Source organism: Neophocaena asiaeorientalis, unplaced genomic scaffold (genome assembly GCF_003031525.2).
Source record: "Neophocaena asiaeorientalis asiaeorientalis breed wild unplaced genomic scaffold, Neophocaena_asiaeorientalis_V1.1 scaffold177, whole genome shotgun sequence".
NCBI classification, from domain to species: Eukaryota; Metazoa; Chordata; class Mammalia; order Artiodactyla; family Phocoenidae; genus Neophocaena; species Neophocaena asiaeorientalis.
This window is the reverse complement of record NW_020172779.1, coordinates 16477247-16501835: the sequence shown is the minus strand read 5'-3', so window position 1 is coordinate 16501835 and position 24589 is coordinate 16477247. Positions and strand designations below refer to the sequence as shown.

At 46.7% G+C, this 24589-nt stretch overlaps 1 protein-coding gene across 5 annotated transcripts in view; it reads left to right on the top strand.

Moving 5' to 3' along the window:
* Window positions 1-24589, top strand: part of ZFAT (zinc finger and AT-hook domain containing) — a 167521-nt gene that overhangs the window by 99282 nt on the left and 43650 nt on the right. For 4 of the 5 annotated variants that reach the window (XM_024741218.1, XM_024741219.1, XM_024741222.1 and 1 more), the window contains exons 11-12: window positions 1668-1756; window positions 4069-4119. In XM_024741218.1, the coding sequence (XP_024596986.1) occupies window positions 1668-1756; window positions 4069-4119 (140 nt within the window). The remainder of the gene's footprint in view (window positions 1-1667; window positions 1757-4068; window positions 4120-24589) is intronic. The other variant, XM_024741220.1, reaches the window with a different exon arrangement.

Here is a 24589-nt window from a genome sequence, read left to right as displayed (position 1 = left end):
GGGAGAGTTACTTTGATTTTGGGTGCCTCCCATGCCATGCTTTGGAACTTCAACTTTGATCTGTATTTGGAGCCATTGGTGGGCTGTGCAGCAAGGGCTGTGGACGAGTTTGTGTGTTAGATCAAGGATGGAGGATGGGGCATCAGGATGGATGGATGATGGATGGAGCAGGGGGCAGTGGGTGGGTGATAGATGGATGGGAGGGTTGCCTGAAAGAAAGGAAACCAATTCATTTGAGCAATGGCTTTTGCCATTGTCCAGGAAAGAAATGAGGAGGGCCTAAACCAGTGTGGAGGTTTTAGAAACAGAGAGAAATAGAAAAATACTGGGAGTTGAAATCAGGTGCTTAAAAAATAAGGTGAGTGAAGTTGGGGTCATGAAGATGTTGAGGAAGGCTACTGGGTCTCTGACTTGGGCGATCAGGTGGGTGATAAACTAGGCAGGCCGGAGGTGGACCCCATATGATGGGTGAGGCAGAGTCCAAATCAGGACATCTGGGACAGCTAAACAGTAGTCCAGTTGAATACTCAATCGCAAGTTTAGGGAAGGGTAGAAGGTGTAAAAGTATGCGTAGGAGGTGTAGATTTTGACCTCAAAGGTTTACATGCAAGGATGCCTGTAGAAGGAGAAGAGTGGGGGTGTGGGCTGGAGCAGTCTGGGACCTCAGTGTGTAAAAGCTGTAGATGGGAGAGCGTGTTTCCGGGATACACTGAACGAATAGAGAGGCACGGAGAGGCAGTAGTGGCGTGGCGTCAGAGGAGCAGAGGGTTTCCCAAGCGTGGCGTTAGCAGAGCCACGTGCGGTAGAGTCCTGTCAAATAAGGACTGAAGTCTGCCATTGGCTTGGCGTCATGGAGGTCCCTGGTTACCTTGGCGAGACAGGTTTTGGGGCGAGCTGGTGTCACCTGCCAGTTTTGGGGTGGGCTCAGGAGTGGATAGAAAAGGAGCATGGAGGCTGCAGAGGTGGACAGCTGTTTCACCCAGCTCGGCTGGGAAGGAAAGGTGTGAGAGGTTCCCAGAGGGAGCCAGTGTTTCTGTGGCACCATGTGCAGTGACTGTGGTCATTGCTGCCTCCGGAGGCTTAGAGCCATTAGAAGCTGCGTGGTAAGCATCGCTGCTGTGAGAAGAAGGCCGTATTTTTATTTGGTTGCACGTTTGTATTATTGCAAGTTGAGGTTTTTATTTTTGCTCCTCAGGGGTAAAAAATGTAGCCTGCCCCATATATCCATTGATTTAACATGTGGGCTTGTTTATCACATTACTGAATGTTTATAAATTGCTGAAACACGAATCCTCTCAAAAGACCCACGTTTCACACTTCTCTGTCGTTTTCTCTCTAGCATCTCCTGAAATCTGCCTTTTACCCTCCTACGGGTTCCAAAACACAGATCTCTTCTCTTGCTGAAGGGCATTCTGCAGGTGCTGTTGGCTCTCGGGATGGCGTCCACACTCCGAGGGAGACACTGAGGCCCCTGGCGTCCGGCCCCCCGGCCTCCCCTGGGCTAGACGGAGCATGCTGCCTTGCGGCTGTGCACTTCCTTGCCAGTTCCCCCTGATGTTCTGGACACCCCCGACGGCACGGGGCCTCTTCGTGCCTTCGTACACGCTCCACTCCCACGCAGGGGCTGCGAGCCTGATGGCGCTCACCTTCTTCTCCCTTCTTTTCAGGGAAGCAGTTCAAGTGCACAGTGTGTGACTACACAGCAGCGCAGAAGCCACAGCTGCTGCGGCACATGGAGCAGCACGCCTCCTTCAAGGTAAGTGGGCTCGGCGCCGGAGCGGGTATTCAAGTCGGAAACGCACCGCTCTTCAAAATAAAGACGGAGGGAGCCTCCTTTCGTTGTTTTGGAGCGTCCCCTTCCCTTCTGGGCCTGCTCAGCCAGTGCACGTGGAGTCTGGGGCGTGGCTCGGCTGACTGCATGCCCTCTCCTTCTGCAAGTGTAGCGCTTCTCTGTACTTTGGAGACCAAGTCCAGGAACAGAGTGTAAGAGGACGCAGACTGGAGAAAGGCACCCTCTCACCGTAAAAAAATGGAGTGATGTAGAGCAAAGAGTACGAGCTTTACGGACAAGTGTGTGCTGTCAGATCATGGATTGTCTCAGGTGAACCCCTGATACGGCAGCTGTGATGATGCCCGGTTGGCAGGCGCTTGTAAGAGCTGGAATGGCACTCATGTGCCCGCCACGGTGCCAGCGTGTAACAGGGGCTTGGGAGACCGTGGCTTTCCTTATTCTTTTAATACCTCCAGTTGATGTTTCTCTCATGTAGATGGTAATATCCCCTTGGCCACTGCTTATGGCACAGTTATGGACAGCAAGAACTCTGGTCCAGTGAATTTGTTTAATAAAAAATTCTGCTCCGCCCTCAGCAACTTGACCCTTAAAATCGGTGCTCTTGCCGCTGGCACGTGCATGTGAAGGTGGGGACACGATACTCTGAGATGTTTGTTGAAATCATGTCCACTGCTAAGTCCCAGAGGGCGGTAGGCAGAACGTGGAAGGACCCTGGGCCACCACACTCAGAGGTGCATTTATATTTATTGAGCATCTACTGTGTCCCTGCACTGTGCCAGGAGCTTCACCCCCCTCAACTCTGATCTCCACACAGTAGATAGCATTGCCCAGATTGGATAGCGGAACAACCTGCATCTCACATAAGTCAAGTGACCCCCACGAATCTCTCCTCGATGCCCAAATCCACGGGCTTCAGTCGCCGTTATAATAGTGGCCAGCCTCTGCTGTCTGTCACCCCTTCTGAGGTACGAGGACCCTCCCTGATGACAAGCTTATCTGATGCTCAGAACAGCCTTGGGATGAAGTGACTTGAAGCCTCATGATCTCTCCTCTTGTAGTTAAGAAACCAGGTGGCTCGGGGGGGATGAGGGCTCATGTGCTCTGACTATCCAGGAGGTGAGGGAGTGAGAACTGGGGCTTTGCCTCCGAGCCCTAGGCCTGAGCGTCTCTCACCAGATCTTCTCAGTCCCTTGTTGACGGCAGAAAGGGGGCAGTTGGGGAACCTGAGGCTGCTGTGCCTGTCGCTTCTGTAGCTGCTTTCAGGTCTGCACTGAACACGAGTTTCTCAGGTGAGACCCACGTGTCACCCAGCAGGAGTGCAAAGTGTCTGAACTGGGATGTTCCATGTTTGCATACTTTGCACGTAATTAAAATTAAGAGCTTAATGTAGCATCCCACCTCTCATAGATGTGTTTCTCTGGGGGACTCTGGATTTTCTTAGACTAGTGCAATTGTAGGACTAGAGGATGCAGAGTTAGGGCAACTCTCACTTTATAGATGAGAAATGTGGACCCAGGGAGCTTGATTTCTGTCCTCGCTGTTTCAGAATCGGAGCTAGACTTCTCATTCATTCCTCAGTTTCCGTGTGGAGCATCTTCCGTTCCTAACCAGACACAGCAGACAGTCTCTCTGCCCTGAAGTCCTCATTGACTTGTTCCTCAGATGTGTGGAATCTTTGGTTTGTGTGCAGAAGTGCATTTCGGGGTGATTTGATTGAAGGTGTCCCTCTCACGTGTGGTTCTCAGCTTTTTCCTGCCATCCCATGGCTGTACTCTGGGGCCTCGGGAGCCCGACTAAGCTGGGCCCTGGGTCATGGCCAGTTTCCCACGGCCTCTCTGTGGATGTAGGGGTCCCCCTGCTGAGCGGTGCCCCAGGTGCAGATGAGATTCAGCCTGAATGAGAACCACTAATTCAGCCCTGGGCTTCTCCCTTCCTCCAGGTCGGGATGCTCTTCTTGTACACATGCGTGTAAGTCGTGCTTCTTGGTTAACTGGGGCTGGTGAGGCAAAATGAAATTGATTCCTGCCAGCCACCCTCATCCTAACTGTAATTGCCCTTTCCCTTTCCTCTCTGTCCACCCCTGTAGTAGTTTTCCATTACTGTTGTGATAAATTACTCCAGGTTTGTAACTTGAAACAACACAAGTTTATTGTCTTATAGTTCTGTGGCTCAGAATTCCAGCACAGGTCGCACTGAGCTAACACGCAGGTGACGTGTTCTTTCTGGAGAGGCTCTAAGAGAAAATCCATTTCCTTGCTCTTCTCTGGCTCCTACAGGCCGTCCGCACTCCTCGGCTCGTGGCCCCTTCGTCTTGTCTTCAAAGCCAGGTGAGCATCCCTCATCTCTCTCCTCCTCTGACTCTCCTCTTCTGCTTTCCTCTTCCAGTTTGAACGGACCCTGTGATTAGAGCACACCCACTTGGATAACCCAGGACGATGTCCTTATCTTAAAGTCAGAGGATCAATAACCTTAATTCTAGCCGTAGTCTGAATTCCTTTTTGCCACATAAGGTTCCAGGGATTAGGACATGGTCATCTTTGGGGAGGGCATTTTTCTGCCCACTGCATTCCCCCACTCTTTTTTCTTCCTTTCACATCTATCTGTGTGGTAGAAATTTTCATCCATATCAGAAAATATGCAGTATGCATCTCCTACATTCCCTTTTCCTACCCACAGCAAACATTATGAAGAAATCAAGTGTCACTATTTTACTGATCCGAGATGAGACTTCAACATCTTGGGCAAATACTGCTAATCCGTTGCAGTTGGCTTCCTAGAGGAAACCAGTTTGCCTTTCCAGATCTGGATGTGTAATTTTCAATATATAATTTGTGTCAGGAAACACTGTAATAAAGGCAAACTCCTGTATTACCTTTAAAAATTACATGGTGTCATTCATGTGTTTATTTTAAGAATGAAATTAAAATGTATTCACGAAATAAGATTTGGAAATGCTTTTTGGTTCTTTTCCTTGGGGGAATTTTTGCATATATTTTTAGACATGGTTGAGGTCGCACTGTAAATGAGCATTTTTTTGGATGGAGATTAAAATGTCGGCTTTATCAGTGATGAAGCTCTACTGGAGAATGTGGCTTAGATGAGTGGCCGGATGGTTCGCTGAGAATACTTCACTTCTGAGTTAGAATAACCTCCCAGTCAGAGGCCAGACGGGGGCACCTACCTACTTTAGGCATTATAAATATTGCCTTTTTTCTTTATCCTCATTTCATAGGCCTTTTTTCATTTTATGAAAATACATTTATTAACTACTTTTAATGGCTGCATAAGGATGAGTATCATAGTTTAACACTCCCCTCATAATTGGGCAGTTTGGTCGTTTCCAGTTTTTGCTGTTATAAAGAACCCTACAGTGGACATCATACCAAAAGCATTTCTATGTCACCCTAAAATCCAAAGACTATGAAACACTGGGCAAAGCCCACCAAACCACTGAGGGTTCACAGACAGTGAAGGTGTTATATGTGCTTCTTAAATAACATGCATTCCCTAGGGTGGGGTTGACGCAATCGACCTTAAAGATGTGCCAGAGAAGATGCTCGGACGAGAGGAACCAGTGCTGAGCCAGGAGTCTCTAAACAGGAGCAGTCTTGTTCCTTTGGCCCAGCTGTTCAGCTCTCTGCTTCTTGCACATTAGCAAGCCGCATGCCATTCTGTAAGCAGTGTGATCACCAGGCAGACTCACTTGTGGAGTTTTCTCCATTAGGCTCATATGAGCCCATAACTCTGCTGATAGAAATGTTCTCAGTCATAGGGCTGGTGGATTCTGTGCCAGTCTCCTTGTACATCAATAATAAAAAGTGGCTTTATTTAATTTAAAAACATTTTGAAATAATTTTAGACTCACAAAAAGTCTCGGAGTTCCTGTGTACCTAGCACCCACCTTCCCTTGGTGATAACATCTTTAGCTATAGTATATTGTCAAAAGTAGGAAGTGGACTTTGTTACACTACTATTAACTAAACTGTAGACCTTATTTGGATTTTACCAGTCTTATCTATTTTTTTAAATTTAGAAACTATTTTTAAAAGTAGTTTTAGGGCAATTCCATGGTGTCCAGTGGTTAGGACTTGGCGCTTTCACTGTCAGAGGTCCGGGTTCAATCACTGGTTGGGGAGCTAAGATCCCACAAGCCATGCGGCACAGCCAAAAAAAAAAAACCAACAAAAAAAACCCCCCAAACTAGTTTTAGGTTCATAGCAAAATCGGGAGGAAAATATAGAGACTTCCTATGTACCACCTGGCTCCACTCCCCCTCCACATACAGCCTCCCCCATTTTCAACATCCCCACCAGTGTGGTACATTTGTTACAACTGATGAACCTATATTGATATATCATAATCACCTGAAGCCCGTAGTTAATATTTGGGTTCACTCTTGGTGTTGTACATTCTATGGGTTTGGACAAATGTATAATGACATATATCCACAATTACAGTATCATACAGAATAGTTATACTGCCCCCAAGATCCTCTTTGCTCTGCCTATTAATCCCTCTCTTCCCTCTGCCTCCTGGCAACTTCTGATCTTTCTGCCGTCTCCATAGTTTTGCCTTTCCCAGAATGTCGTACAGTAGGAATTGTACAGTATGTAGCCCTTTTAGATTGGCTTCTTTCACTTAGTAATTGCGTTTAAGGTTCCTCCTTGTCTTTTCATGGCTTGATAGCTCATTTCTTTTTAACACTGAATAATATTCCATTGTCTGGATGGACCACCGTTTATGCATTTATGTACTAAAGGACATCTTAGCTGCTTCTAAGTTTTGGCAATTATGAATAAGGCTGCTGTAAACATCCATTTGCAGGTTTCTGTGTGGTCATACGTTCTCAGCTCCTTTGGGTAAATACCAAGGAGTGAGATGGCGAGATTGTATGGTAAGAGTATGTTTAGTTTTGTAAGAAACCCCCAAACTCTCTTCCAAAGTGACCATGCCTTTTGTACCACGGTAGCTGTGCCATTTGGAAGTTCATTGAGTTTCTGTTTGGCACTTGAAAATTTCTGAGAGCAATGAGATCTTGTAGAAAAACACAGGCTTTTAGAACAAGACAGACTCAGGTTTAGAACTAGACAGACTGTGCCACTTACAGGCTGTGTTATTTAACTTCTTTATACAATTTTATTGTTTGTAAAATGTTGATGGCAATATCTGTCTCCTGGTATGAAGATATTAAAGGCAATATCACTTTTATGAGAAGTGGATCTGGTACATGGTAGATGATCAAAAAATGTTGGCTCTTTTTTCCCTCCCCTATCTCTTAAAAATGACTCCAATTCCTAAAAGAACCAAAGCAAGGATTACAAACCAGTCTAATCATGCTTTCAATTTATGTTTGTACATCACTCATTCTAAATATTTCCCAGGTGTTGTGTTTTCCTTATATATATTTTTAGATGTTGTTTTACTTTTGTTGTTGCTTATGGCTTTGGAGTGAGGCAGATGAGGATCAAAATCTTAATGCCACTACTTACTAACTAGCTGATCTTTGGGGATTTTGATCCTTCGCCTTTTTGGGCCACTGTCTCCTTATTTGAAAATTGGGAGCAATGATACCATTATTTCAAGGGCTACATTAAGAAGGAGAGGTTGATTTGAGGGAACAGATTAGAAGGAATGTGCCCCCATTGCTTTGGACAGATCTGGACCATCAGCCCTGTGCAGGCCAGCTCCAGGGAGGAGGTGCTGTGAGGGCCTCAGGCTTGCTCTCTTGGTAACAAGAGCTGGGGGGCTTTCTTTTTAATGGGAGCAGCTCTGGCCTCCTGACACCCTTCCCATCAGATTAATTCTTCTCTTTCCGTAAACCTGGAGGCCAGACCAGCATCCTTGACTATACCACATTCCCATGTGGTTCTGAGGCAGAGGCTCCACAAATCATAATCTGCCAGCCACTGCACTGGGTTTTGAACTGTGTGAAGGAAAGGTCCTATCTGAGTTTTTATATAAAGTGTGTTCTTGTAAATAGCATATAGCTGGATCTTGTTGTTGCCTGTATGTGTGTGTGTGTGTGTGTGTGTGTCCACGTCCACGTGCCCGCACACAACCAGTCTGACAATCACTGCTCTTTAATTGGAGTGCTTAGTCCATTTACATTTAATGTAATTTTTGATATGTCTCACTTGAAAAGTATGGTCTTGGTGTTTATTTTCTCTGTCATGTCAGTTCTTTGATCCTGTCTCCTCCTCTTCTGGCTTCTTTTGGGTGAATCAGGTAGTTTTTAGTACTCCATTTGGCTTTTTCCCCTGAGAGTAGAGCTTTTCTTTTTCAGGTAAATTTTAAATTTTAGAACAGTTGTAGAATTACAGAAAAATTGTTATGGTAATATGGAGAGTTTCCATATTCCACATACCCAGTTTCTCCTGTTAGCATCTAACATTTACCATAGTACCTTTGCTACAACTCATGAACCAATATTAATACATCATTAACTAAAGTCCATATTTTATTAAGATTTCCTTAGATTTTACCTAATGTCCTTTTTCTGTTCTAGGATCCCATTAGGGTGCCATATTACATTTAGTCATGATGTCTTTTTAGGCTGCTTTTGGATCTGACAGTTTCTCAGACTTTCTCTGTTTTTGATGACCTTGGCAGTTTTGAAGAGTACTGATGAGGTATTTTATAGTATAGCCCTCAGTTAGGATTTGTTTGCTTTTTTATTTTTAAATAAATTTATTTATTTTATTTATTTATTTTTGGCTGCATTGGGTCTTCGTTGCTGCACACGGGTTTTCTCTAGTTGCAGCGAGTGGGGGCTACTCTTCGTTGTGGTGCATGTGCTTCTCATTGCAGTGGATGCTCTTATCGTCTCTTGTTGCGGAGCATGGGCTCTAGGTGTGTGGGCTTCAGTAGTTGTGGCACACGGGCTCAGTAGTTGTGGTGCATGGGCTTAGTTGCTCCATGGCATGTGGGATCTTCCCGGACCAGAGCTCAAACCCGTGTCCCTTGCATTGGCAGGTGGGTTCTTTACCACTGTGCCACCAGGGAAGTCCCTGTTTGCTTTTTTTTTTCTCTTTGCTTTTAAACTATACTTTCTTTGTTTTTCTTTTTTTCTTTTTAGTTATTGCTGTGGACATCACACTATGCATCTGTATTTTAACACATTCTAGCCAGCTGCAAATATACTGTTTTATGAACAATGGAAGAACCATGAATCATTATAGTTCACGTTACACCCCTCCTACCCTTTGGGTTCTTGTTGTCATGCATATCACTTCTCTTTGTGTTCTAAACTCCTCAATGTAGTGTTATTTTTTGGTTTAGTCAGTATTTAAAATATATGTAAGAAAATATAATCTTAAAAATGTCTTTTATGTTTACTTACATATTTAGTCTTTCTGGTGTTCTTTATTTTTTTCCTGCAGGCCTAGCTTCCATCTGATAAATTTTCCTTTAGTTTGGAGAACTTCTATTGGCATTTGTTATATATATCTGTTTTGCTGGAGTTGAATTATCTCAGCTTTTGTCTATTTGGAAATTCTTTGTCTTCATTTTTGAAGAACATTTTGATGACTATAGATTTCTAGGAGGACACCACTCTAAAGATGTTGTCCCATTATGTTTTGTCTTTCATTATTTCTAACCCTTATCATTTCCCCCTATATGTAATGGTTCTTTTTCCCCTCTGGTTTAGATTTTTCTTTTTCTTTGTTTTTTCATCATATTAACATCATTATGTTTAGGTGTGGTTTCCTAGTGTTTACCTTGCTGAGATTTTGGATCTGTGGGTTGGTATCTTTCAGGAGGTTTGGACCATTCTCAGCCATTATGTCTTTACGTATTACTTATGCTTCATTTGCTTCCATTTTTTCCTCTAGGACTATAATACCTCATGTATTAAACTTTTTGATATCTCACAACATTCAGATGATCTGTCTCTTTTTCTGTCTCTAATTCTTTCTCTTTGTGTTTTGGTTTATATGATTTGTATTGATCTTCAAGTTTACTTATCCTTTCTCTCATATGTCAGTTCTGCTATTTAGATACTCAAATGAATTATTCATTTCTGAGTTTTTTTGATTTATAGCATTGACATTTAGTTATTTTTTATAATTTTTTTCTCTGCCAAAAATTATCAGTTGTTCACACATGTTTTCCATTAGAGCCTTTAACTTATTTATCATCATTATTTAAATGTTTCTGTCTAATAATTTCAATATCTGAGTGATCTGTGCATCAGTTTCTATTGACTTTTTTTCTTGAATTGGGTCACGTTTTCTTCTTTGCATATATCATAATGTTTACCTGGATGCTAGATAGTACGTGTGAAAGAACAGTAGAGGCTGTTGTCCATGGGAAAGTAAATGCCTCTTTGTATCAGGCCATTAGAGTGGGGACTGTACAGAGAACAGCAGGCCTGACTACTGTCCTTTCAAAGCTGTAATTGCGAACTTGGCCCTTGGTTGGTATGTGGTTGTTGAGGCAGTCCTGTTTCTCTCTGGCTTTCTGCTCCTTGCAGAGCTTTCTCCCCTCTCTGCCCAGCCCAACCTCAGGAGAGCCTACAGTGTACTTGGTGAAGGCTTTGTACCTTTGATGAGGATGGTGGTGGACTTTCTCTTCCCCGACCTGCTCCAGCCCTGGAGTCCTTGCTGTGTTTTCTGTGCACCCACTGTGTGCCAGGGCAGAGGATGTTGGGATGAAGCCAGGCCTCTGTCTGCCTGGCTCACGGATCTGGGGAGAGCCACCTGTGCATAAAAAGCAACAGCAAGTATGTTAACTGCTGCAAGAAAGTTAGGTACTAAGCTCTGTAGGAACCCAGAAGACCAGCTAACTAATTATTACACTATCGTTTTATTTTTTGAATTTTTTTTATTGGAGTATAACTGCTTTACAGTGGTGTTGTTTGTTAATATGGTTTATCACATTGATTGTTTTGCATATATGGAAGAACCCTTGCATTCCTAGAATAAACCCCACTTGATCATGGTGTATGATCCTATCTAAGGTTGGTTCAGTGGGTTGTGTAGGCTTCCTGGTGGAGGGGACTAGTGCCTGTGTTCTGGTGGATGAGGCTGGTTCTTGTGTTTCTGGTGGGCAGGTCCACATCTGGTGCTGTGTTTTGGGGTGTCTGTGGACTTATTATCATTTTAGGCAGCCTCTCTGCTAATGGGTGGGGTTGTGTTCCTGTCTTGCTAGTTGTTTGTCATAGGATGTCCAGCACTGTAGCTTGCTGGTCGTTGAGTGAAGCTGGGTGCTGGTGTTGAGATGGAGCTCTCTGGGTGATTTTTGCCATTTGATATTATGTGGAGCCTGGGACGTCTCTTGTGGACCAGTGTCCTGAAGTTGGCTCTCCCACCTCAGAGGCACAGCACTGACTCCTGACTGCAGCACCAAGAGCCTTTCATCCACACGGCTCAGAATAAAAGGGAGAAAAAGTAGAAAGAATTAGTAGAAGTAGAAAGAAAGCAAGAAAGAAAGGAGCGAGGGAGGGAGGAAGGAAGAAGGGAAGGAAGGAAAAAAAGAAAGAAGATAAAGTAAAATAAAATAAAATAAAAAATAATTATTAAGAAAAAATATAACGGACGGATAGAACCCTAGGACAAATGGTGGAAGCAAAGCTATACAGACAAAATCTCACACAGAAGCTACACATACACACTCACAAAAAGAGGAAAAGGGGAAAAAATCATAAATCTTGCTCTCGAAGTCCACCTTCTCAATTTGGGATGATTCGCTGTCTATTCAGGTATTCCACAGATGTAGGGTACATCAAATTGATTGTGGAGCTTTAATCCGCTCCTTCTGAGGCTCAGCTGGGAGAGATTTCCCTTTCTCTTCTTTGTTCGCACAGCTCCCGAGGCTCAGCTTTGGATTTGGCCCCGCCTCTGCGTGTAGGTCGCTGGAGGGCGTCTGTTCTTCGCTCAGACAGGACGGGGTTAAAGGAGCCGCTGATACGGGGGCTCTGGCTCACTCAGGCCGGCGCGGAGGGAGGGGCGTGGAGGGCGGGGCGGGCCTGCGGCGGCAGAGGCCGGCGTGACGTTGCACCAGCCTGAGGCGCGCCGGTGCATTCTCCTGGGTAAGTTGTCCCTGGATCCCAGGACCCTGGCAGTGGCGGGCTGCACAGGCTCCCGGGAGGGGAGGTGTGGAGAATGACCTGTGCCCACACACAGCCTTCTTGGTGAAGGCAGCAGCGGCCTCAGCGTCTTATACCTGTCTCAGGGGTCCGCGCTGTTAACCGCGGCTGGCGCCCGTCTCTGGAGTTCCTTTAAACAGCGCTCCTAATCCCCTCTCCTCGCGCACCAGGAAACGAAGAGGGAAGAAAAAGTTTCTTGCCTCTTCAGCAGCTCCAGGCTTTTCCCGGACTCCCTCCCGGCCAGCCGTGGCGCACTAGCCCCCTGCAGGCTGTGTTCACGCCGCCAACCCCAGTCCTCTCCCTGCGCTCCGACCGAAGCCCGAGCCTCAGCTCGCAGCCCCGCCCGCCCCGGCGGGGGAGCAGACAAGCCTCTCGGGCTGGTGAGTGCCGGTGGGCCCTGAGCCTCTGTGCGGGAATCTCTCTGCTTTGCCCTCCGCACCCTGTGGCTGTGGTCTCCTCCGCGGCTTCGAAGCTTCCCCACTCCGCCACCCGCAGTCTCCGCCCGCGAAGGGGCTTCTGGTGTGTGGAAACTTTTCCTCCCTCACGTCTCCCTCCCGCTGGTGCAGGTACCGTCCCTATCCTTTTGTCTCTGTTTTTTCTTTTGCCCTACCCAGGTACGTGGGGAGTTTCTTGCCTTTTGGGAGGTCTGAGGTCTTCTGCCAGCATTCAGTAGGTGTTCTGTAGGAGTTGTTCCACGTGTAGATGTATTTCTGGTGTATTTGTGGGGAGGAAGGTGAACTCCGCGTCTTACTCTTCCGCCATTTTCCCGGAAGCCCCCTATCATGTTTTAAAAGCTATGTTTTAATTGAGTTAATATAGTATTATCTTATCATGCAAAATCTATAGCTTTTGAAACCTATAGCAACCAAAAATTTCTGATCGACTGATATCCACAAATTAAAGGGAATTAGTGTAATCCCTTGTTGTATTTCTGACAATGAAATGGGTCCCAAAGGCGTTCATAATGTGTCCATGTGAAGCAGAATCAAATTATATATATAGAAGATGCCAGGCAGCTGAGCTCATAGGCTGTGTAAGGGGCTTAGATACTAAATTGAATAGAGGTGGTGTTTGGATGAGTTCAGCCAGGAAGTGAACTAATTTACTCCTAGTTTCCACTCTAAACTTAATAAACAAGGAAGTGAAAGTACAGAAATATCTCAAAGAAGCAGAATGTTTAGAACCACACATTTATAAACAGTTCAAGTTAATCCTCAGTCTGAGATCCTCAGTATCCCCCAGAACGCTGAGTCACCCGGCATTGCTTATAGCAAGCATTTTGGCTTTATTTCTACTATAACTTCCTCTGTTACCCAGGAGATGGTCCCATCTTTCCATCAGAAACTTCTGCCACAGTGTTGGAATGTTTAAGTATCTTGTGTCAGAGTAAAAAAGACCGGTGGACCAATCCCTTTTATAATAGCCATCTGCTGGGCATTTCAACAGGTGTTTCATGTATGTTACCTTATTTTGCCCTCAAAACTACTATGATGTAGGTATTGATCTTCCCATTTTACAGATGAGGAAACAGGCCCAGAGTCCAGTTAAGTAACATACTCGAGAGTAACACAATTTGTAAGTGGAGGAGCTGGGATTTTGAGCCTTGTCTCTTTGTAGACAAACCTACCCTCCATGCGTTACCCTCCACTTTCCTACTCTCAAGCCAAGCAGAGGGACGTTCTGGCTCCCTCGTCCCTTTTTTCCCCTCACTGCTTTGATTATATAAGCCTGCAGTTAGATGTTTAGCTATCAAGACTCAAGCAAAATCTTTAAGCAGAATGCTGAGTGAGTGTAAACTTAGCAGCTATAGCGTTTCCCAAGATGAGTGGAAATTACTGAACCATGGGGCAAAGAGAGTGAGAAGTCCATTGTAGGGTTGCTGTTGATGGTGTTTATTTTGCTTTTCAGCTCTTAATTTCCATGAAAGTGGAGAATCTGAGATTACATGTTTCCCTTTTTTCCTTTAAGCATGTGTATGCCTATGAGGAGGAAGAAGGGCCATGGCGGGGGGTGGGTGGTCAGAGGGGCCATTTATTAAGTTGTTTTGAACTGGGATGTCTCTGCTAAAAACCTGTTACACCATCTTCAGCTTCCTTGTATTTTAGATTTTTTAAGCACTTTGGGGGATAAAAAAAGGAAATTGGATTGTCTTATGTTAAATTAAAATCCTGTCTAATAGTGTACAGTATATTCTCTGGAAATACTGCATTTTGACAGCATAAGCGATTACAAAATAAATCAATAATTGGAGAACATTTGAAGAGTCATCTAAGCTCTTGCACGAGAAGCAATTAGTATGGATTGATTTACTGTTATTTATTGTGATGAGATAATTGCCTCAACATAAGGCATTTTGGAACTTGTGGTACTCCATGGTTTTAAAACGTTTATTCTTTTAAATTGTTTAATTTGTCTCGGGCCTTATTTTACAACAGAGGTGACTTTGTGCTTGGTGAAATATATGAAGACCTGGCTTTTTTCTCTCTGGATCCTTGGCCCCAAGCTTGGATTTGTCCCTGTTGTGGCCAACCCAGGAATGAAGTTCCAACCTTGTGCTCTCAGGCTTATAATCCTGAAGAGACAGGGTCAAAAACAAACAAACAAAAACAAATTACAAAACTCTTCTCTTCTGCACAGATGGTGCAGGGCAGCTTTGACTGAAGGCTTGGGTTGTAGACCACAGGGTCACCAGTGGGACAAGGAGATGGAGTGCTCCTCTCATTCACACGGACAGCATTGCTTTGAAAGCTTTGACACAAACCTCTTTAAGGGCTGAGCCCGAGGAATGTGAGTCCGTGGACGTCCACTTGCCCCCGGCCCTCCTTGGGATGCAGGTCCTTTCCTTTCTGGTGTGTGTCTCTTTGCTTCTGCCCCTGTGTCCCTTTTCTCCTTGTCGGTCCCCTGTGACTGTGCATCTTTTGGCTCTTTGTGTGCATGTCAGGTTGGGGCTTAGTTTACCCGTCCCCCCACTTGGTTCTACGTGTGCGTCGTTCACATCTACCTCTGAGCCCAGGCTAGAGGAGGAGGTGAGGGAGCCAGGATTCCAGACGCAGATGCTCTTTAGGAATTTCCCGTATCGGCATCACTGTATGTCTTATAATTTACAATCTCTGTCCTTTTTCCTATGAATATGCATGTTTTTCTTTTTGAGTGGCTCACTTCCCAGCCCAGAGGTACAGATCCAGTCTCTTGGCAGTTGACCTGGCCCAGTGTGTTTTTCTCTTGCTGCAGGGTGAGGGGTCTGCATGTGGCTCTGCTGAAAGGGCTCTCGGAGCAGCTGTGGGGATGCACTCGGTAAATCTGCGAAACATGTCAGTCTCCCAGCCCATGTCATCATCCAGAACATTCTCAAAGGGCCACTAGCTTTGCTGGATGACCCTGTGCGGGTAATGGGACTTGGCAGTTCACAGATCCAATGCGATGACATTTCTCTGGGTGGAAAAGAAGTTTCTCATGGGCGCCTTTACCACTGAGTAGGGAGATTTTGAAGCCAGCGGCCAATCAGTCGGGGTTTTTGTTTTGCATGGTTTGTTCTGCGAGTCTCTGGTACCCACTGCTCTCTGTTGGCTACAGTGGGCGACTCAGCAGAAGTGTAAGGCATGTGGCTCAGGGGGACATGGTCTACCTGGGGGATGGAGGATGGCATAAGGTGGGATTTTCCAGAGTGTGTTCCTTAGACCACTGGTTCTGTGGGATGTTACAGGCATTGTGTGGAGGGGCGCAGTGTGCGGTGATTCGCAAACTTATCTCACCACAGAACCCCTTCCTCCCTTTTCTTCCCCCCAGTGTTCCCTCCCAGCACTTAGGTTTCGTGAAACAACTTGGGAAGTGCTGGTTATCGGAGAATCAAAGAGTAGAAAAAAATAGCATATCGAACCCCACATCTGTCTGCCGTGCAGCGGCCTCTGATCACCCCCCGAGTTAGAGCCCACACCCTGCAGACCACAGGTGGCTGCCTAGCCCGCTGCGCACCACGCGTCCTCGCGTGGCCTCACCCCTGCCCTCCCCTCTTCTTGTTGCCCTTCTCCCAGAAAGCCACGCGAGTCTCCCTCCTCTTTCTGGTCTTGGTTCAAATGCTTTATTTTTTCCGCACTGTCTGAAGACGTCTGGCAGATTGTGTAGTTCCTTGTTTATGATGCTGGAATGTGCATCCTGTGGGAGCACTTGTAGCTTTTGTTCTAGTCTCAGCAGGGAGGCAACACTTAATAAACGCCTGTTGCGTGAACAAATGAGTAAATGAATAGATTCTATAGAACTTTAGTGACTTAGGCTGATCCTGGAAGTCATCTAGGTGGAGGTGGGCCTCTGGGCTCCTTGGAAGGCTTGTAGCCACAAGGGCACAGGGTTCAGCGGCTCTTCATCACCTGGCCCTACTTGCCCTTCACTCTGCTCTCAGTTCACTGTGTTGTCTTGCGCTCTTGGCACTTCGTCCCTTAGTAGGGAGGGGCGGGGAGGTTAAAGTGAGAAAAGGCACATGTAATCAGGCGTGGTCCCAAGGTCATGGGGTTCTGTAGATTCACCCAGTGCTGTTGACCTCCTGCTGGGAGTCGGGCACTGCATGGGGTGGATGCTCGGTGCAGCCCACCAGGAGCTGTTCTCTTAGCAAAGAGCAGATTTAATATCTGGAAGCGTGTTGTTTTCTTATGTCAGGCATAGTGAGCCTCGCTTCATTATTGTGTTATGTTCGACATACATCTCAGAGGAGATTCCTGTCAAAAGGAATGTGGGTAATCTTCTTCTGGTGTGTTCCTTAAAAATCTGTGGAAATGTAGACATGATGGACTTCAGTATGGCAGTGCTGTTAACTGTCTAACCTGCAGTTTTAGAGGTAGTGGTGGGTAGCAGGCAACCCCGTGGGCTGTCCAGATGGGGGGCTGTGCAGAGCCAGGTCCCCAAGGGGGGAATAGGGAGACAAGGGGAAGAAAAGTGACTAGTTTGTGTACCAGAACTTTATGTGCTGGAAATACTACTATGAAAACAGTACTATCTTGTTGATCCTGTTAATTGGAAACACAAAGTCATTTGCAAAGCTGAAAATATACCATAATAGGGAGAACTGCAGAAATCATCTGTCTGATCCTTCCATGGGGGAGATTGTTGCTGAAGCGGGGCTTGTTGACGGGGGGCCTTGCAGTCAGTACACCAGCGGCCAAGGGGAGTGGCACGTGGGCTTTGGGGCCCAGACAGACTTTGGCTCACACCCAGCTTTCCCGGTGACTGTATGACCTTCAGCAAGCCGCTTACCCTCCCAGGGCCTCCGCATCCTCACCTGGGAAGTGGGAATTGAGGTTTCTTCCCAAGGTGGTCGTGAGGCCTGCGGTAGGGACTCAGGTTTCACGGTCATTGTCACCAGTGCGCTCTGGCTCCCCTCCTTGATCTGGCCTTCTTCCTGTGCTCCACATGTAAACATGGACATCCTCAAATCCCACATGCAAGTACGCAGGCCAGAAGGAATGCCCCTCCCCTCCCCTCCCCTTTCTCTCTTTCTTTCTTTCTTTTTCTTTTTAATAAGGCAGTTTGCCCTGAGTTTCTGTGTCTAAACCGTCAACGATAATAATCTGATAGCGTCTCCATACAGGCTGCTCTATTTACGTTACCGCTACTCCTTGTGCTAAAATGAGGAAACGTGCCTGGAGTTGCACAGCTATGAAGCTCTAGATCCCCGCCTGAGCCCAGGTCTCTTTGCCCCCCCAAAACCCCTGCCACTCAAATTTGTGCGAAATATTCTGGACCACAGAGCTCTCCATGCCCAACGGTGGGGAAGCATCTGTTCTGATTGTTTCTTTCCAGAAATAAAATCCAGGTAGGACAGTTTAGAAGAAGCTGTCACACTTCATCCTGTCCTTTCCAGGCTCTGATGAGATGAAACTGCCTCGTAAGTCTCAGACATAACTGAATTAAGTCTCTGAGGGAGGGGAGCCCTGAATTAACAGTGCTCGAGATCCCTGGGTCCTGCCCTGCCCCCAGCCCAGCTGCACGCTTCTCAGGGTGATTTGGTGCTAGCTTGCATTTGAGGGAATTGATGGCCACCTCAGACATTTATGAAAAAAGATTCCATCTTCCTGTCGGGTTTTCTCAGCTGCAGAAGCACGGCTGTAAATCTTATCGGTGTTCTACAGCCCAGGCCCCAGGGAAGCGCTTGCATAATCCAGGACCGTCTTTCTCCACCGTGTAACTTGATTTAAGTTTGGTGATGCCAGTGTCATAGTTAATATTTCCTCCAGGCCTGTGACCAGGTCTCTCTTTAGAGAGACACCCGGACTGCAGTCTTCTTCTTGGACATTTTGGGTTATGAAGGGCGGATATGGACATTTTGGGTTATGAAGGGCGGATATGCTAGAACCCAGTTCTAGTATCAACGTGATTTTTGTCACACCGATGAACGAAAATAAGGGTAAAGATAGCTTTACATGTCAGGGTATAAGTGCCTTTGCTATTGTTGTTATTAACATTACTGATGGCTACCACTTATTGGGTGCTATGTCATTCAAGGCATTTGATCTAAGTTACCTGTAATCCTCAAAAACCTTGTGAGGAGAGGTTTTTTTTTTTGGTCACATATTTACCTATTTAATCAACCATTTCTTTTTTTTACTTCTCTTGTTATGAAATAGAATGTACCTCCAGAATATTGCATATGCACGAGTGTGTGGTGTGATGAATGATTGTGACATGAACACTCATGTCCCACTGCCCAGAAGTGGACCACTGCCAGTCCTCAGAGCCCTTTCATGGGGTCTTCCTGAGCCCACCCCCTTCCTCTATCCAGAGGTGACCTTTATCCTGGCTTCGCTGAGAATTACTCTTTGGTTTCCTTTGTAGGTCTACCATCCATGTATACATCCCTACACAAACTAATTTAGCATTGCGTGTTTTTGAACTTTATTATCTGTGTATCTATATATGGGCATATATCTATATATATGGAATTTATTATATTCTTTTTTCTCAACTTGGCTTCGTTCCTGAGCGTTACGTTGGTGAGACTGCATGTCTCCATCCTTCATCCATCCTCTGTGGCATCGTACTCCCCAGTGGGACACAGCACATGCTGTGCAACCCTGTGGGAGTGTTCACGCACTCAGCTCATCCATTTAGTCGTAGGTGGACAGTGGGGCTGTTTCTGTTGTGTTGCCGTTACAAGCTCTGCTGCTGTGCACTGTCTGTGTGCATGTCCTGGTGTGCTCGTCTATGAGATGCTCCGGGGTGAACACAACTGCAGAGGACTTGCAGGCCGTGGGCACCTCTTCAGCTTTACGAGGCGATACCCAGCCATTTGCCACAGTGGTTGCACCAGGTTATACCAGCAGTAGAGGTGCATGGCCTGGAGCCTCTGTTGCTCCATGTCCCAGGGTGAATGTTCAGGGTGGCCAACCTGCTGGGCCTGCACTGGCCTCTCTGTGTGGCTTTATTTTCATTCTCACGGTGCTTAACGGAATTGAGCCCCTTTTCATATGTTTTTTGGTCATTTGTATTTATTTCTTGTTCCTTTTTAAAAAAAATATTGTTCAAATATTTTCTCATTTTTTCTATTGAGTGGTTTTGCTTTTTTATTTGTTTTCAGGAATTCTTTATATATCGGGGGTGTGGGTCATTTTTTTGGTTACATGTTGTGAATGCAGTCTCTCGTGCTGTGGCTTTTCTTTCCCCACACCCTATGTAACGTCTTTTACGGTTGTTAAATTTAATGTCGTTTGAAGAAACGTCCTATCCAGAGTTTTAGTTTTAGTTGTTGTTGGGAGGCTTACAGGAGTCAGTAACAGAAAGAGGAAGGTGGTTTGTCCTTTCTCCTTTAGCCACATGGGTGTAGTAGGGAGCCCACCTGTGCGGGGCTGGCCTGGCTGCCGAGGGAGCACAGGTGAGCCTCGCTGGGACAGACTCTGCTCTCCGGGTGCTGTAGCCTGGCGCGGGTCGGGGAGGGGGTGCTGGGCCTCCAGGGAACAGTTACACTGCAGCGGGATTCATGCCGCCGGGTTTTCCTAGGTGCTGGGGGGCACGTGGGAAGGAAAAGTCACATCTTCCCAGGAGTTAGGGAAGGTTTCAGAGGCACAGGTGCAGGGAGTAGCCTGTGAGCTAAGACTTCTGCAGAATGAATGGTAGCTTGCCTGGTGAACGTTTCCAGACAAAGCACAGACGTGTTTAGTGACTTGGGGATAAAGGAAAAGTTGAACTCATCCAGTTGGGCTGAAATCTGTGAAGCACAGTAGTGTTGTTTCCCTCCAAAGCCAAGAGGCGCATTGCTTTAAGTGGGGGGAGGGTGGGCATATCCGCTGGTATAATCCGGTGATTCATGCTTTGGGGATCCAGGACTGGAGGCTTTGCTTCGAATGAATGGATCAGTGCTGAGTCTAACTGGACCAGCCTGCTCCTTCGGATGACGGACTGATACCCCCTGTCATGACTTGTTTCGCTGAGACAGCCGCATCCCCTTCTTGTCTTGGCTCGTGCAGTATTAGAATCAATCGGTTCTTTCTCGAGGTTACTGAGAAAAAGAGAGATGGAGCCTGATGCAAGGAACTCAAGTAGAAGGGGGCGCCACGTCAGAGGGCAGGAATGAATGCCTCATACAGCAGTCTGGGGGCCCGCCGAGGGACAGGGGCAGCTCGCCTGGGCCCCAAAAGTTGTCCTGGAGGTTTTAGCCAGGTAGAGGAGGGCAGGTGGGGGTGTTGCTGAGAAAAAGGAGCAGCCTGACAGCGTGAGGAGAAGCAGAGGAGAGACATGGAGGAGCCCCTGGGCGGTACCTGGCCCGGAGCCTGGCTCACCTTGTGAGAGAGGCGTGGCAGGTGAGGCCATCTGGGGCTCTGTACACACGTCAACACCAAGGTCTCCCTCTGGTGCAGAGCTGCCACGTTCTAATAGCCTGGCTTCTACCAAGCAGCGTCTAAATTGTCTCGTACCAACCAGCCCACTTAATTTAGGTTGTAACGATTATATAATCTTTTCCAGCATTTTGGATCCAAATTCACCTGAATACCAGTTAGACTTGTGGTTTATCTCCTTCTTTATCTCTGTCTCTCCATTGACCGGGTTGTTAAACTAAGGCTACGGAATCATGACTCGTGGCCGTAAGTTTTACCCACAGGTCATCTGGAACCTTCTCCCTTGCCATTATGCTTCCCCATCCCCTTCAGAGAGCATCAGGCCCATCACAGAGGGAGAGGCTCACATTCTGGTCTCTGAGCCCGTGGATGTAGTTATAGGACCGTGATGCTGCATGTGGTTCCACACAGTGGCCCGCAGGGTCCTGCCAGGCGAGAGCCTTCCTGCTTGCTGTGGACGGAAGCCAGCAGGGCGCCCTCTCCTTCTACCAGAAAGCCATCCTGTGCTCTGTGATTGGTTACCGATGTCACGACCTTGGACATCACCTCCTCACCAGCTTCTCATCTGTTTTAAACATTCCTCTGAGTCCGTCTCTTGACGCCCATGGGAGATTGCATTAGCCTGTCTCGTGTAGTTCGATGTCTTCTCATCAGGTTTGTCAGAGCCCGATTTCACAGGTGAGATAGGACTTCCTGTCCTCTGCTGTTTTCTTTCTTTCTGTCTGAAGAACCAGAACAGCAAATCCTCAAATTGGGACAAAGTGTATTTTACTTGCTTTCTTGACGTAAGTCTGAGAACTTAGAGTTCCAGCCTCCACAAGTTCAATTGTACTTTTTCTTTCAACTCAAATGGTTGGTTGTCAGTGTACGTTTTGAGGAGGATCCTTTGATGCGCCTTTTGAAAAAGGCATATCGTTTGCATTGTTGAAATGTCACTGACACCTGACCTCAAATCCAGCTTCTGCCCCTGCCTTCTCCCCGTGACATGGCCTTTGTTCTTAGCATGTGCCTGAAACCAGCTCTTTTCAGTCAGGCCACAAGCCCACCTCCCCGATGGCCAGTCCCAGTGGTCACTTGTTAGGCCTTATTGGATTTCTTAGTGCACTTGACTCTGTCACCCCCTCTCTCCATGAAGGACATTCGTCTCCAGACACCCCTGATTCTTCTGCCTGCTGCCGTTCTTTCTTGTCCTTCCTCACGAGCTCCTCTCTTGCTGTTCCTGTGTTCCCGGGTGCTGTTCTAAGGCCACTTGTCTTATCACTTTACACACTCACTGACAATGGGTGTGTTCTGTCCTAGGGCACTTTCTGGTTGCCCATGCTGAGATCTGTACCTCTAGCCCAGAACTGTCCTCTGAGCTTTAGACTCCGAACACCTTATATCTTCAGATGCTTTCTGGACCTGCCCTCCTGGATGTCCAGGGCTCTGCGTCCTCCCTCTTTCTCTCCGTATCTGTAGAACTTCCTCCACGGCTGCGTGGATACCTTCCTCCTGTGTCATCCATGCTGGAAACTTGGGAGTCATCCTGAGGCTTTCTGTCTCTGTCTTCTCACCCTGCATCTCCATCTTCAGGTCGGCTGATCTTTCCTCCTCCATCTCTCTTAAACTCCCTCTTCCTTTCCCATTTTTTTGGTTCCACTCTCTCATTTTAGGCCTCTAGATTCTTGTCTACACCCCTGTAGCAACTGGACAGTTGATTCCCTGCCTTCGGTCTTGTTCCTTTCAAATCCACCCTCTGTTAATTTCCAGAGTGAACACTGTGAAGTTGGCATGTCACCCCCTGCTCGATACCCACTGGAAACCCCATCTCCTAAAAACCTCATTTCCTGATTCAGCGCACGTCCCACTGTGACCTGGCTGTGTCTGCCCTCTCCTTGGCTTCCACCCATCCCTGCCTCGTCCCTGCCCCCCAGGAACGGCCAGCATTCCTCCCAGCTCACCGTGGCGGTCCTCATGTGTAGAAGAAGTTGATGGTGAGATGTGGGCTGCCTTATGTCTAGAAAATCCAAGCAAACCAAACCATGCCCCTCCCAGGGAAGATAGATGTTCAGGAAATGACAAACGGGGAGTCACATCATCTCTTCATTGCTGGCTGGTCTTGGGCCGCAAATCCAGTGCAGACCAAGTGGTCAGGCTGGGAGACTGTGAAACTTTGGGCAAATTCCTTAACCCTTTTACATGTCAGTTTCTTATATGTAAAATGGAGATAACGATTGTACCTACCACATGCGGAGGTTGTGAGATTTCCAGGAACTAGTCCATGCAGAACTTAGAACTCTCTGGCATATGATAGCTATCAGTGAAGGTGAGCTAAAATAGTTATTACGTTAGGTCACATTACTTAACAAATCTAGCGCAACACTGCATTGTAGGCATGACAGCGGGTTTCTGCCTTGTTTTCGATCCACTTTCTTTTTGGATGTTTTGTCTCACATGCACTACAGGACTATAGCCTGCATATATTTTCCTCATAACTCTTGGCTGGATTCTGGCCTGAGAGCTCTCGATAAATAACTTCGCTTTGAGATGTAGCATCCTATGCTATCTGCAAATAATTAGACTTAGGAAACAAGTTTTGTGATCTAGTTTGCCTAGATGACATTTAATCTTTGCAGCTGATATGTTAAGTCCCCACACTCTTGCGTATTCAGGGGATCACGAATCTCTCTCATTCGTTTACTGTGTCCCCAGGGTGAGAGAACAATGTCTGACTCATAGCAGGAGGTCAGTAAATACATGCTCCATAAGCGAAATCCCAAGATGTGCACTGTTAATAATGCAGTCAGACTCTATGCCTGGCATTGGGTGGGTGCAGGGACGTCATCCACGCTTTTCTTTGCCTATGTCTCCTGCGCCACAGCGACGGCCGCAGCAGAACTCGCTGCTGGAACGTGGCAATGCCCCACAAGTTCAAACTTGTTCGGCGTGAAAGGCCCAGATGCGGCTCAGCTGCACCATTTAAAGAGAGAGGGTCCTAAGAAGAAGCTAGGTGGTGATTGATTTCGTGTGAAAGGTGATGGCGGCTTCAAGCGAGTAGAAGAGAACGGGAAGGTTTATCCTCCTAAACCCCTGGAGCCATTCAGCAGTGCAAGGGGCCAGGGGTCTGACCTCCCTGCCTCTAACAAAGGCTGAGATCACAGACTGTCAGAGGCTGCAGGAGGCTGTTTTGTCACGGAGGGAGGCTTGGTCAATGTCAGTCTTTGAAAGTGTCCCTTTTAACTTTAAGAATTGAAGATTTTCATAGAAATCAGTAGGTCAGAAACTGATTTCTCATTTGGGCTCACCTCTATATTTTTTGGCCTGTCTGCTGACGTTTTGGCCATTCTTCTTTTCATTAGCAGTTCTACCAAGGAGCAGGCGTGGGGAATTAAAGGAGTCGAAACTCTCATGAGGCAGTTTATCTGCTTTGCTAGAAGAAGAATGGAATTGGCTCTCAAGCCTGAAGTTAGGTTTGTAGGACCATTTCTCATTTTAATTGCCTCTTCCTGCCTCCGTGCTCACTGACTACCCAGCACCGGCAGGGGAGCGTTTTTGGTGGTTCTTTTTGATTTCTATGCAAATGCTAATATTTGCAAAATAATTTCATAGAACTTGCTTTTATGGAGCTGAAAGCACTTAAGAAGGTTTTAGCTTTTATTTTAACTTTGCAGATAATCATATATTGGCATTTTAGGTCTCTTATTCTCTGCTCAGTAGACAGGTGAGAAGCCTGGCTCATTTTTGCCTTTGCTCCGGGTCCTTTTGTTTAATAAGCCCTCATAGGCCAAACCGCGGGTTTCTTCTCCATGAAGGACGGAAAGTGGCACATGCATTGTAGCACAAAGCATCCGGTGACCACGGTGTGGCCTTGACGGAGGGTGGGGTCCCTGGGGAAGGGTTGGGAGCAGGTTG